The following is a 14,127-nucleotide window of genomic DNA, read 5'->3' as shown; positions in this document are numbered from 1 at the left end:
CATAGGAGTTTAAATACTTATGCCAACACTAACTTTGGAGTTTTTTCTTCTTCAGTTAAATATCTACAGGAGATGGTTTATTTGGACTTTGGACTTTGTAACACACATGCCATTAGGAGGCAGTCAAAAAGCCTAAAGGTGAGTGAAATGGATAGATAGATAGATAGATAGATAGATAGATAGATAGATAGATAGATAGATAGATAGATACTTTAGAAATATCGCGAGATGAAGGATTGTCATGTGGTACTTACCTGAACCTCTTCTCTCAACAGGAAAACCGAGGAAAAATAATTGCCTCTATTTCCGGGTTCCAAAATGGCCGCCATGACGTCACATCTGGCCATCACGATTGAATTCACTTCCGGTTCCTCCAAAATGACGCGGTTTCCGACTCCTGCATTCAGCGCCACTTCCTGCCAACCATTTTCTGTTCCCATAATTAATTTCTGTATAAAAACGCCATTTTGTTCCATAAACATTGTCAGATGTTACAATACAGTACTTTTGATCATTTATTCGCTATTTTTGCTTTATTTGTCCATAGGACAATATACGGGGACAGTCCCAAAAACTTTTATTTTTGTGGAGTTTCTTCTTTTACTGGTGATATTTCCAAAGTTGTTACAACATGAGAGTTCACATTAAAAATAGTGATGGAAAAAATATGTACAAATATTTTGTCTTGCAGAAAATTAGGACAACTTTCAAGAGGACTGAATATTTTTACATGCCACTGCTTACATTCATGCCTCTAGCAAGAGAGTCTTCTTGCACTTGAGATACAGTTTTACCAATTGGTGCACAGGAAGGGGAAGTGGCATACTGATAGTCACGGTGTAAGCAGAGTTTGAAAATACAATGCCACAATGGCAATTAAAGCATCTTTTGAAAATTGACGATATGAAAGTGAAAGAAAAAGTTACATTGATGGGATTAGAAGCTGCTTCGGAGAGATGGTATAATGAGGGTGGGGGCCCGCTAGCAAAGCCGATAGCAGCTTATTTTTCCATAGGTACATACACATATACTCCATCCCACTTATTCCAATTCAGGGTTGGAAGAAGCTGCAAATAAGCCCAATAACTGAGTAAGAGGCAGAAACCAAACCTGGGAAAGGTGCGAGTCTGGCAGTCCGAGGACTTGCAGAATTTCCTAAAAAAAAAAAAAAACTGTATAGGGAAATATAGAAGTATTAAATGGTATATGTGTGTGGAGTCCATGAAGTCTTGTTTTCTGTACTGAATATGAAAGCACTAAATGAGATTCTTTATTTCTATTACAGTTGAGACAACTGGTTCATGCTGTACAACTGTGATTTAAGCAGTGATTTTTAGTACTCTCATAGACTCTTATCCTGTTTTTAAGCAATGGGAGAAAAGTCTATGCTGTTACTTTATCTGATCACTAGGAGTGGATGCCATTATAATTACATCCATTCTGTTTATGTGCCATCACCATCTGTGTAGGAGCTGTGTGAAGTTACTGTAGCTACCAAACTTGCTCATGCCAAGCCAGCTTATTTCCAAATACTGAATGCACATTTTTGGAATTTAGCAGGAAACCTCCATAAACACTATAGACTGCACAGATTGAGATTTGTGCTGGAATCGAACAGAGGTCATTGAAGACCCTGCACACATTATTTCATGCCAATAGTATATGGTATAACCTCCTCAAATCCTCTTTGAGGACACAGGGCACCTGTCACGCATAGCTGTGCTTTTCCAAAAGGGGTATGGGACACTGAAGCATGCAATGAACACCACAGCTCATAAAGCTACAAGTATGGAATCAACAGGGAGAAGGCCCATAAAGGTATTACAATAAACACCATTGGGTGTTAAACTGATTTAACACTTTAAATGAACTGGATGTTTTCCCATCCATCCACCCATTTTCTAAACCTGCTCATTCTCAGCAGAGTCATGGACTGTGTATTTTTTTTTAAATAAATCTTATTTGGTCAGGCTGGAGTGAAGTACCAACACAAAGGCCATCTGTATACTTGAAGGGTCAGAGTCACTTTGTTTGCTCGAGGAGGTTGAGTTTGTGTGGTCTCCGCTGGTCATTCTTGTGTTTTCTCTATGTTTGTAGAGTCATTTTCTTTGTGGTAGTGCACAGGGGAAATTACATTAGTGCTGGTCACGCCAACAGAAAAAAGGTTAAAAAAAAGGCTGGTTCAGTCTTCAGACCTTGAGAAACTGTAATATCCTGGACAATTATCCTCTCTAAATTGAGGCGCCCATTCAGCAAGACTGAGAGAACTGTGTTGCTGCAAGAAAACCAAGCAATGCGAGGTCATTTCCACCCTCAGCCATTAGGCTCTATAATGAGTCACCCTTCGTCCGAGGTGGTCTTGTTCCCCGTGTGCTGAATGGTCTATACGGTGAAATTGTAATGGGTAACTATGTGAAAATCAAATTACTTTACACTTGGTAAATGCCTACATTTTTTTAAATTTACTTATGTGTACTTGTACATTGTTAGTATACTTAAGATTATTATAATTCTTGTTGTTTGTGCCTTTTTGTCTGCTGCTATAACCAATTTCCTTCGGGATTAATAGTCTATTTACATACCTTCCTACCACGGTTATTTGCCGGCACAAATTAAGCCGTTTAAAGGACAAACATAACAGAAAACTGCATTACAAATAAGCCACGCTGTTAAATTTTGATATTCACTTATGGAGACGATTTAATAACATTTTGCTGAAATGCGGCTTTAACGACAGCACTTGTTCTTCTGTGATGCAGATTGCGATGCGAGCCGAGCCTGTTAGTACTAAAAATTGATTGTAACAACAATTAAGATGGCGTCACCGCATTTTTTGAACCACGCCCACGTGCGTCACTTCCGGGTTCCTTTGCTGAACGACGCGTTTTCCTCTCTAGTGCGGAAGTCGTACGAGTAATGTGTTTCTTTTAGCTGTCAGTGTTCTTAACCGTTTCTGAAATTCACTAAGCTGCTCAATGAATCCTACGGAAAAGGTAAAACCGGTTTTCACAGTATCATTAAAACGTGCATTTTGTCGTTGTTTTTGTAGTTACTTGTAATGAATAATACAGTATTTTTGGTTGGCTTGGCCGGTGAGATTGAAAATGACTTGTGTCATGAATTATATGTTTCTAAAGCTGCCATATGCCCTACCTACTCTGAACTCCGCACTTCTTTTAGCAAAACACAATATAAAAACGCACGTTTAACAGAGTGAGCAGTCGTCATTTATTTCAGTGTGTCTCCCCTCCAACTGGAGATGCCGCTTTAGAAACGGGCAAGAAGATGTACTATGATAGCACAGTTCTGTGAAATTAAACTCGTAAAAAAATTGTCTTAGTTGGTAATAGTCTGTTTTTCATTTACATTCATAAACACAACTGAAAACATGTATTTAGAATGTTTCCATCATGTCCGATTTAAGTGCAGAACTGAAAAGAAAATGTAACGAATTATGCAGTTTATTCACGTACAAAGTATTGTTCAAAATCTATTTAGCATGGAAATATTAAATCTAATATGTTTAAACATAAATATGTCAATGAATATGTGCTGTTTTTCTTTTCATATAACGTTTCTAGTTTTTGTCACAGGTTTTTCGTTAGGTGGCCTGTCATTTGTCCAGTTTTTCTGGTGCGTCCCTATAAATCACCTAGCGGTAGTCTGCAATCATACTGACATCTTAACTGCCCTATTACCTTCTTTCCAAGTCCGTCATATCCTGACGAAATCTTTCACCCTGCGCTTCACTCACTGCTGCAAGATTTTTGGGGAAAATTCCAAATGTGATTAAAAAAACCTGAACTTTTGCCATTCATGTTGCAAACCATTTCCTTGAAATGAATACACTTTTCACAATTTCTTTATAGTTTGGATCTTTATTGTTACCTAAAAACTGTCATTCAAAGAAGTAATATCTAAAACTCACATTCCAGATTGTTCATCACACCCTCAAATTCTGTATCAGACGTTGGTTTTGTAATAACGGTCCTTCAAAAATGCCCTCGTTCAATTCAGTCCCAGACAAATATGGAAAATATTGGTACAAATACACAAAACAGGCTCCATCTTTTGACAAACTGCTTCATTAAACAAACTTTAATGTGAAGTGATGGTAGCAGGTTATCTGGATCCACCAAGCGAGGTCTGGTGATGTTTATGGCACTATTCTGTTGCTTTTTTTACCTAGGCATTATTTCTGAATCCAATGTCATTTCTTGGATCTGCTATCCCACTAATAAATTTGTATGCCCTGGCAGCTGACCCAGTAAGATAGACAGAACTTTCAGGACCCCATATATGGACCAACTGATTAAGATCCCTCCACAAGTCTCTTGGTGACTTAATGAATTGATGAGTTTAACTGTTTAGCACATGGACACCCAGTTGTTTTCATGTTCATGGCAGTTCCCAAAGGTTCCATCTTTTAATTGGACTTTGATAAAATGCTGCATTAGACCAAGCGTAATGTGAAGGGGGTGGTAGCAGCACTTTATTTGGATACAGAAAGCTGTAGCCTTTTTTTCCCCCCCAGTGGGCCATTCTGTCTAAACCAAATGTAAATTATTGGCTGTTCTGACCCACTCACAGAGAAAACATGAGCTTCTGACGGCTTCATGTGCTACTCCCTGCTGCTGAGACTTAACACTGTTTTCAATTCCAGCTATATGCTGACCTTATTATTGAGTATTGAGTATTATTGAGTAAATCTGTCTTTGAGCAAATAAAATATTGATATGATAATGAGAAAACAAATAATAAGAAAAAAATTACATGATGGAGAAAAATATTTAAAATTACTTGAAATAAACAATTTTTTCAGTGTATACTCATGTAGTTAATGTCCCCATACCAAGAATGCGATTTAAAGTCTGCAAAAAGATTGTAAGAAGCTAAAACATTTTAAACACCACTAGAGTATTTGTTAGAATTGGAGGTCATTTTATTGCCAGGTACATTAATGTGTACCAGGAATTTATCTTGACAAGATTGATGGAGCATACGAGGAGGACAACACAAAATTAAAAAGATAAAATCTAAAGGTAAAGTCAAAGTTGCACAAGTATACACAGATTCCAAGTAAAACTTAGACCTGGTTAATCAGAATAACTGCACATGGAAAAAAAACTGTTGTTTTTAGCTTTCACTGCACAAAGGTTTTGACCAGAGGGAAGTCTTTCAAAAAAAGGTGGTGCCCTAGGTGAGTTGGACCAGCAATGATTTCAATGGCAGACCTCCTAATCCTGGACTCATATACGACTTGAATTCGGTGGTAAATTATAGCCTGTGATCTATTCCCAGACTGTAAATTGGGATTAATAAAGTATCTATCTATCTATCTATCTATCTATCTATCTATCTATCTATCTATCTATCTAAATGTATACTGTCCTTAGTCTGAGCAGAATCAACACTAAAGCAGACTTACAGATGAGATCCTAATGGACATGATGATAGTTATGTAAAACTGGACCAATTATGCTTGTGAAGATTCAATTTCCTCATCTGGTGCAAAAGGAACATTCACTGGTGGGATTTCTTCATAATTATAAATAATAATTTCACCCTGCCTAAGATTTTTGCAACAGCATAGTACCCAGAAACCTAAATGACTCGGTCGTCCTGACAGCTGAGCTGTTAAGAGCAAGTAAGCAGGTGGCTGTTAAAAATCACATCATCACCTCCTGAGGATTTGAATATTAAATTATTGTGGCTACACCAAACTGTCAGGTGTTGTACCTTTAGCCTGTATATGAACATTGTTTGAAATGATGCCTATTAATGTGATCATCCACAAATTTAAGTAGTTTGACAGGTGAATCGCCAGAGGTATAGTTATTTGTATATAGTAAGAAGAGTAGTGGGTAAAGAACACAGCCCTGCAGTGCATCAGTACTAGAAGGTAACACATCAGGCATATGTTTGCCCAATTGCATATAATGTTTCTTGTCTGTAAGAAAGTTGGTAGTCCAATGGCAGATTGAACTGGGCAGGTTAAACTTGTTGAGCTTCTTATCTAGGGGCTGTAGGGTGATGGCATTAAAAGCAGAGTTAAAGTCCACACACATGGTTTATTAAGGTGCCAGTAAATATAACATAGACCCAAATTCACTGCGTCCTTCACAGACCAGTTGGTTTTAAATGCAAACTGAAATGGATCCAGGGGGTCTTTTTTAGCATTCTTGAGGCAAGTTACAATAAGGCACTTGGAGGTCTTCATTACTACAGAGGTTAAAGCTTAAATGTAGTCATTTAGGCCTGTGAGCTTTGATTTTTTTAATTTATTTATTTATTTATTTTGGAATGATGATGGAGGGCTTGAAACAGGCATACACTTGTTATTCACTACTTAAAGTATCCATGAAATGTAGTACAGGAGGCCAGAAGGTTTGTAATAAGCTTACAAACTAATACAGTAATATAGTACATTCATTTCTTAATCCAGCTTCATTGTTACAGATGGGCTGGGTCATATCCTGTTGGCATTCAAACCCACCATCCTGCTTCTGGGACACAGCAGCTCTAGCCATTACCCCACAGATATCAGTCAGTCAGTCATTGTCCAACCCACTATATCCTAACACAGGGTCACGGGGGTCTGCTGGAGCCAATCCCAGCCAACACAGGGTGCAAGGCAGGAATAAATTCCCAGGCAGGGCACCAGCCCACCACAGGGCGCACACATACCAAGCACACACTAGGGACAATTTAGGATTGCCAATGCACCTAACATGCATGTCTTTGGACTGCGGGAGGAGCACCCGGAGTAAACCCATGCAGACATTGGGAGAACATGCAAACTCCACGCAGGGAGGACCCGGGAAGGGAACCCAGGTCTCCTAACTGCGAGGCAGCAGCGCTACCACTGCGCCACCATGCCACCTCCACTGACATCAAGTAGAGAATATTAAACATAAGAGTAATTAAGTACATAGATTGTAACGGGTGGGGTATTATTGTAACCCACTTATATGCAGCCAAGGTTAGACATCAGACCACAAGAGGACACATCATGTGTGTACACACACATGCAATTAATTATACAGGTCCAATTGATCAGTCAGCCTAACATGAACATTTATGGACAGATAGAACATGCAAAAATCAAACAGCTACAGGGCCAATAGTCCAGGAAACTTCTTGGGTCCGTGAGGCAGCAGAGTTCGCAATACTGCATTACCTTGCCTTTTGAGAACAAAAGATTTTTGCAATAAAAAGTGTTTACCTTTGTTTACAAAAAGACAATCATTTATGAGTCACCAAAATTAGATCTTTAGGGCTACAGTCTTTTATTCCAGGTAATGTAAAGGTAGTATAAATAACAATTTCTATATTTCTACAAATGTTCAAACAGTACTTGACAGCACTACTGTTTTAGTGTTTTCTGGTTTAAGTCAAGCCATTTCTTTCCAAAAGGTTTCTATAAATAAGGGAATTTCTTATGACCACATACTGACAATTTTTGTCAATGATCACTATTTTCACTTTACAAGGTGTCTTTTACTCAGCAAGTCACACTTCCAAAACAGATCAGAATCAATAAATTCTGTTGGTAATGACTGCATTCCTCCTGCCAGGGTTTTAATAGTGACGTCTTCCGATTTTCTAATTTGCCTTCAATAGAGGTGTCTGTCAAATGTTGAATACTTAAAAACAGTAAACCTCTAAATTTGTTTTAAAACTTGTAGTCCGACTTGGGTGGATATGGTGTTGAAATTTTAATCCAACAGGTTACTTGTTTGGTTCTCACTTCTAACCCACTGTATGAAACTGACCCAAGACATTTAGTATCTCTGTGTTCTACCTGTCAAAAATATATAAATCTAAATGGAAGGGTAGCGTTATGAAACCATCATTGGCACCGCTTTCTTACAAGTTCTGATCATTGTTTATATATAGTTTGCTCGTTTACCCCATAGGCTTTTCTCGGGGTACTACTGTTTTCCTCTCCTATTCCAGAAATGTGTATAGTAGGTAAATTGCCCTTGAGTGAGGGTAGAAGTGTAAACTAGTGCGTCCTGTGATAGACTGGCACTCTGTCCTCCCTAAATTGGATTATGTCAGTTTGAGAATGTGTGTGTGTATGTACAGTACTGTACAAAAGTTTTAGGCAGGTGTGAAAAAATGCTGTAAACAAAGAATGCTTTCAGAAATGTAAATAATGATTGTTTATTGTTATCAATTTACAAAATGCAAAGTGAGCGAACAAAAGAAAAATCTAAATCAAATCAATATTTGGTGTTACTACCTTTTGCCTTCAAACTAGCATCAATTCTTATAGGTACACTTGCACAAAGTCAGGGATTTTGTAGGATTATAGTCAGGTGTATGATCAACCAGTTCTACCAAACAGGTGCTAATGATCATCAATGTCACACGTAGGTTGAAACACAGTCATTAACTGAAACAGAAACAGCTGTGTAGAAGGCTTAAAACTGGGTGAGGAACAGCCAAACTCTGCTACCAAGGTGAGGTTGTGGAAGACAGTTTCATGTCATGGCAAGATTGAGCACAGCAACAAGACACAAGGTAGTTATACTGCATCAGCAAGGTCTCTCCCAGACAAAGATTTCAAAGCAGACTGGGGTTTCAAGATGTGCTGTTCAAGCTCTTTTGAAGAAGCACAAAGAAACGTGCAACGTTGAGGATCGTAGACGCAGTGGTCGGCCAAGGAAACTTAGTGCAGCAGATGAAAGACACATCAAGCTTATTACCCTTCGAAATCGGAAGATGTCCATCAGTGCCATCAGCTCAGAACTGGCAGAAACCAGTGGGACCCAGGTACACCCATCTACTGTCCGGAGAAGTCTGGCCAGAAGTGGTCTTCATGGAAGAGTTGCAGCCAAAAAGCCATACCTCCGACGTGGAAACAAAGCCAAGCGACTCAAGTATGCACGAAAACATAGGAACTGGGGTGCAGTAAAATGGCAGCAGGTGCTCTGGACTGATGAGTGAAAATTTGAAATATTTGGCTGTAGCAGAAGGCAGTTTGTTTGTCGAAGGGCTGGAGAGTGGTACAATAATGAGTGTCTGCAGGCAACAGTGAAGCATGGTGGAGGTTCCTTGAACGTTTGGGGCTGCATTTCTGCAAATGGAGTTGGAGATTTGGTCAGGATTAATGGTGTTCTCAATGCTGAGAAATACAGGCAGATACGTATCCATCATGCAGTGCCATCAGGGAGGTGTATGATTGGCCCCAAATTTATTCTGCAGCAGGACAACGACCCCAAACATACAGCCAAAGTCATTAAGAACTATCTTCAGTGTAAAGAAGAACAATAAGTCCTGGAAGTGATGGTATGGCCCCCACAGAGCCCTGATCTCAACATCATCGAGTGTATCTGGGATTACATGAAGAGACAGAAGGATGTGAGGAAGCCTACATCCACAGATCATCTGTGGTTAGTTCTCCAAGATGTTTGGAACAACCTAACAGCCGAGTTCCTTCAAAAACTGTGTGCAAGTGTACCTAGAAGAATTGATGCTGTTTTGAAGGCAAAGGGTGGTCACACCAAATATTGATTTGATTCAGATTTCTCTTTTGTTCATTCACTGCATTTTGTTGATTGATGAAAATAAGATGATTAACACTTCTATTTTTTGAAAGCATTATTTGTTTACAGCATTTTTTCACATCTGCCTAAGACTTTTGCACAGTACTGTATATATGTGTGTGTATGTATATATATATATATATATATATATATAATATAGTAATGTAACCTGGTCATGTAAACTACATGTAAAAGTCTTTTAACAATAATAAAAATTCATGAAAAATGTAATTTTTAATGAACTGTACTCATCACACCATGATTTCTTTATTCCCAGATTTCTAGATGACCATTTCTGCTTCTGATTTACGTAAAATGAGTGATGAAGTACCATGTGATACAGTGGGAAGAAGGATTTTATGTGCTGGGGAGAGGGGAACAGTTCGCTTTGTTGGTTATGTACCTCCAGCATCAGGTGAGAAGCATTTCTTTTAATAACTTTCAAATCATTTTACATCTTTTGTATGCATATATATGATTATTTGAAATTCACAACAGGCTAATGGTATAATTTCTATATGTCAGCCTTTTGTGTCTTTGCTGAAACCATATTTTTGGCTAATAAACACCTTGTTTTTCAGTTTTTGCAGCATTGTCTTGTGGAAGAAAATAAAACTATTTAAATCCTAATTCTAATTTCTTAATGAAAGGGTTTGTGGCTGTTACTCTTCTTTTATGTCTTGTTTTAAGAAGTAACAAAAAAAAAAAATACAAACATGATTTGTGTTTTACCGATAATGATAATTCTGTATCTATAAAGATGCTCTTGAGGTTTTCTGGGCTTTATTTACAAGTTATGATATCCCCGCAGCAAAGCATTTAAAGTTTGGAAATAGACAAAAGGCTTAATATCTGTCAAATTATCTAAAAACTATGAAATGGCAATTGATAAAGAAAAGTGATGTAAATAAATTTAAATGTGTAACATCACATTAATAATATAACTCGGTACACAACTATGTAGTAATCATTTATAAGCACTTTCAAATGACAATGGAAAGCCACTCTTAAGGGACAAGTGTGTCAAGCATTTTTCACACACACTAATATACTGTATGTCAAGATTCACAGTTTATAGTTATATAGTTATTGCCACAGTGACATTGGGAACAAGTCACAACAAGTTGATTTTTAATAGTTTGCTATAGCTGCCATGTTAAGTTGTTTTTTTTGGTAATTGTTTCTTGTACAGTGAGTCTTCCTTCCTTGGTTTTAATTCTTAGTCTGTCCTGCTGTTTAGTTGCTAGCTTTATGGTAAACTTATTAATACATGTGATATTAATCTATGTAATTTAACTTGGAGAAATACCTTTTGCCTGATTTTGGAATGGTTCATTTTTATTCTTTAAAAAAAAAAAAAAAAAAATTTTTCCTGTCTTCAGTGGGGTCTTATCTTTAAATATATGTTAATAGTTTTTTTAGGGTATATGTCAATGTAGAAGGAATAATAATACAGTATATTGTATTTGTAATCTGTACTATAGAGAATGAATGATTCCTCTGTGATCTAGACAAGTCATTTGAGATCTGAAAAGGCATTTTGACATTCCATTGTTGAAAGAGTTACACCACATAGACATAAATTCTGGCTAATACAGAAACTCGGGGACTCAGTCTACTTATCCTTCAGTCCAACCACAGACCATGCCTAGTCAAGTGACCAGCCATCTAGCAAGATGAGCTGTTATTTATCCAGACTATATTTTGATTTGTCACACTGTTTACTTTTAATGTTACTGTTACACTATTAATATAAAATGCATGACTACAAGTGTAAACCTTCTCTCCTAAAGGTTTTGGTTTTGATTTGGGACACATTTTGCAGGTCTATGTAATAGAGTCTGACAGTAAGAATAGGGTCACCCTGGGACCCTTTCAAGATTAAAAAAAAACACTATAATCTGTTTCTTTTTAGGACTTTGGCTTGGTGTAGAGTGGGATAATGCAGAACGAGGCAAGCATGATGGGAGTCATGAAGGCATTCGCTATTTTAACAGCAGGTAAGTAGCTGTTATTTTTGGAATATTTTATTTATTTATTTATTTTTAAATTTTATTGATTTTATTAAAATCAAATAACATTCCACACAAGTAACTCAAGATTTACAGAAAAAAAAGGTTTGAAGCAAATCAACCCCCACCCCTGAGACAGAGAGCTAGGCCAGCAGTGTAAAACATTATGCTAGTAATAATAAGTAAGTAGATAAATTAATAAATGAATAAAGATAAATGGAATAGGTGAGTTAGGATTCTTCCAGTTGAGCAACATAAGTCTTATTACAGTTTGTTTGTCCTTCTCCATTTTAAGCCCATCTGGAAGTACACCAAACACAGCTGTGGGTGTCACAATCCCTCTTAATCCACTAAGGCTGTTTGAAAGGCATTTTGGTCCAAAATGTTGTTAATTTGGTGCATGCCCAAAACATGTGGCCCAGTGAGAGATGCGCTCAATATATAATTTTGAGTTGAATAATTCTATGCTTTGTGCATATATTTTTGGAATATTTTAAGTGGAAGTTATTTTGTCACAATCATGGTATTCATCAATTTGACACAGGAAATTTAAAAATATTCAGTGTTTGTTATTTCAGTATAAAATGGGGTATGTGGGACTATCGGTCCGAACCTGAAAAAAAAAGTGAAACTTGCCAATTACATCCACTGTAAAGAGACAAAGCTTTTAGTTTTAGGATACAATGGGCATTGGTCAACATAGTAGCCCCAATAAATCTGGTAAGAAATCAGCTACAGCTGAAATGCTATGAAAAATTCAAGCAACCTGGAAACAGAAAAGAGTGTGACATAAGGCTAAATATACAGTTAATGGAGAAAGTCTAAATTTTAATCCAGTATGAAATACTAAAGGTACAGATTAACAAATACTGTACAATATAGTAGTCTACTTTAAAAAAAGTATGTTAAGACAGTCTTACTTGTCCAGAATTCTAAAGGATATTTTAGTAAGGGGGTAGGCAATGTCAGTCCTGGAGTGCCACAGTGGCTGCAGGTTTTTGTTCCAACCCAGTTTCTAAATGACAATTCAATTGCAGTAATCCCTCGCTATATCGCGCTTCGACTCTCGCGGCTTCACTCTGTCGCGGATTTTATATGTAAGCATATTTAAATATATATCGCGGATTTTTTGCTGGTTCACGGATTTCTGCGGACAATGGGTCTTTTAATTTCTGGTACATGCTTCCTCAGTTGGTTTGCCCAGTTGATTTCATACAAGGGACACTATTGGCAGATGGCTGAGAAGCTACCCAACCAGAGCCCGTATTACCTATTAAATAAAACTCCTCAAATATATTGTGAGCATGGGGGCTGTTCGCACCCCTAGAAGATACAGCCGCTCCTCAAAAAACACTGAAAGATTACCTTCACATTGCTCTCTTCCTTGCTGGGCTTAAATGTGGCTGCTTTGTCAAGCAATATGCTTCCTGCATGGTGCTTCGCATACTTAAAAGATCAAACAGCACGTATTGATTTTTGATTGTTTTCCTTTCTCTCTCTCTCTCTCTCTCTCTCTCGCTCTGACATTCTCTGCTCCTGACGGAGGGGGTGTGAGCAGGGGGGCTGTTCGCACCCCTAGATGATACGGACGCTCATCTAAAAATGCTGAAAGATTATCTTCACGTTGCTCCCTTTCTTGCAGCTGGTTTGTCAAGCAATATGCTTCCTGCATGGTGCTTCGCATACTTAAAAGCTCGAACGACACGTATTGATTTTTAATTGTTTGTTTTTCTCTGTCTCTCTCACTCTCTCTGACATTCTCTGCTCCTGACGGAGGGGATGTGAGCAGGGGGGCTGTTCGCACCACTAGACGATACGGACGCTCCTCTAAAAAAATGTTGAAAGACTACCTTTACATTGCTCCCTTCCTAGCAGCTGCGTTGTTCGGCGGTGCTTCGCATACTTAAAAGCCCAAACAGCCCTATTGATTTCTGATTGTCTGCTTTTATCTCTCTCTCTCTCTCTGACATTCTCTGCTCCTGATGCGCACTCCTTTGAAGAGGAAGATATGTTTGCATTCTTTTAATTGTGAGACGGAACTGTCATCTCTGTCTTGTTATGGAGCACAGTTTAAACTTTTGAAAAAGAGACAAATGTTTGTTTGCAGTGTTTGAATAAAGTTCCTGTCTCTCTACAACCTCCTGTGTTTCTGTGCAAATCTGTGACCCAAGCATGACAATATAAAAATAACCATATAAACATATGGTTTCTACTTTGTGGATTTTCACCTTTCCCCCGCGATCGAGGAGGGATTACTGTATTGCTAATGAAGTAGTTACTGCTGAAGTGACATTTTTCTGCTTCACTTTATTGGTCTCGCTTATTAAGTTTCCCCACCCGTAATTGCTTATTTCAGTCTTAAACAGCTGCATTCAATGTTTTGAATGTCTCCTTATTAGGAATACGATGTAAATGACAAAGGAGCCAGCAGTTCTCCATCTAACTTGTTTCCATTCACACCTGCATAGATTCTTCGTACACTATTTGGTTTAATAAAACACCTAAGAGAAAAATGTGACAGACTAAAAAATATCCATTTTAGATCTCATATCATTTGGATA

At 37.8% G+C, this 14,127-nt stretch overlaps 1 protein-coding gene across 1 annotated transcript in view; it reads left to right on the top strand.

Annotated features, from left to right (window-relative positions):
* The first annotated feature begins 2,890 nt into the window (after positions 1-2,890).
* The window catches only part of tbce (tubulin folding cofactor E), a 43,731-nt gene continuing 32,494 nt past the window's right edge, over positions 2,891-14,127 (top strand). Inside the window, exons 1-3 of the mRNA XM_028820868.2 lie at positions 2,891-2,993; positions 9,832-9,969; positions 11,470-11,554. Coding sequence (XP_028676701.1) covers positions 9,840-9,969; positions 11,470-11,554 — 215 coding nt within the window. The 5' untranslated portion in view covers positions 2,891-2,993; positions 9,832-9,839. The remainder of the gene's footprint in view (positions 2,994-9,831; positions 9,970-11,469; positions 11,555-14,127) is intronic.

This window comes from Erpetoichthys calabaricus, chromosome 15 (assembly GCF_900747795.2).
Source record: "Erpetoichthys calabaricus chromosome 15, fErpCal1.3, whole genome shotgun sequence".
NCBI classification, from domain to species: Eukaryota; Metazoa; Chordata; class Cladistia; order Polypteriformes; family Polypteridae; genus Erpetoichthys; species Erpetoichthys calabaricus.
This window is presented reverse-complemented; position numbering and strand designations above follow the sequence as displayed.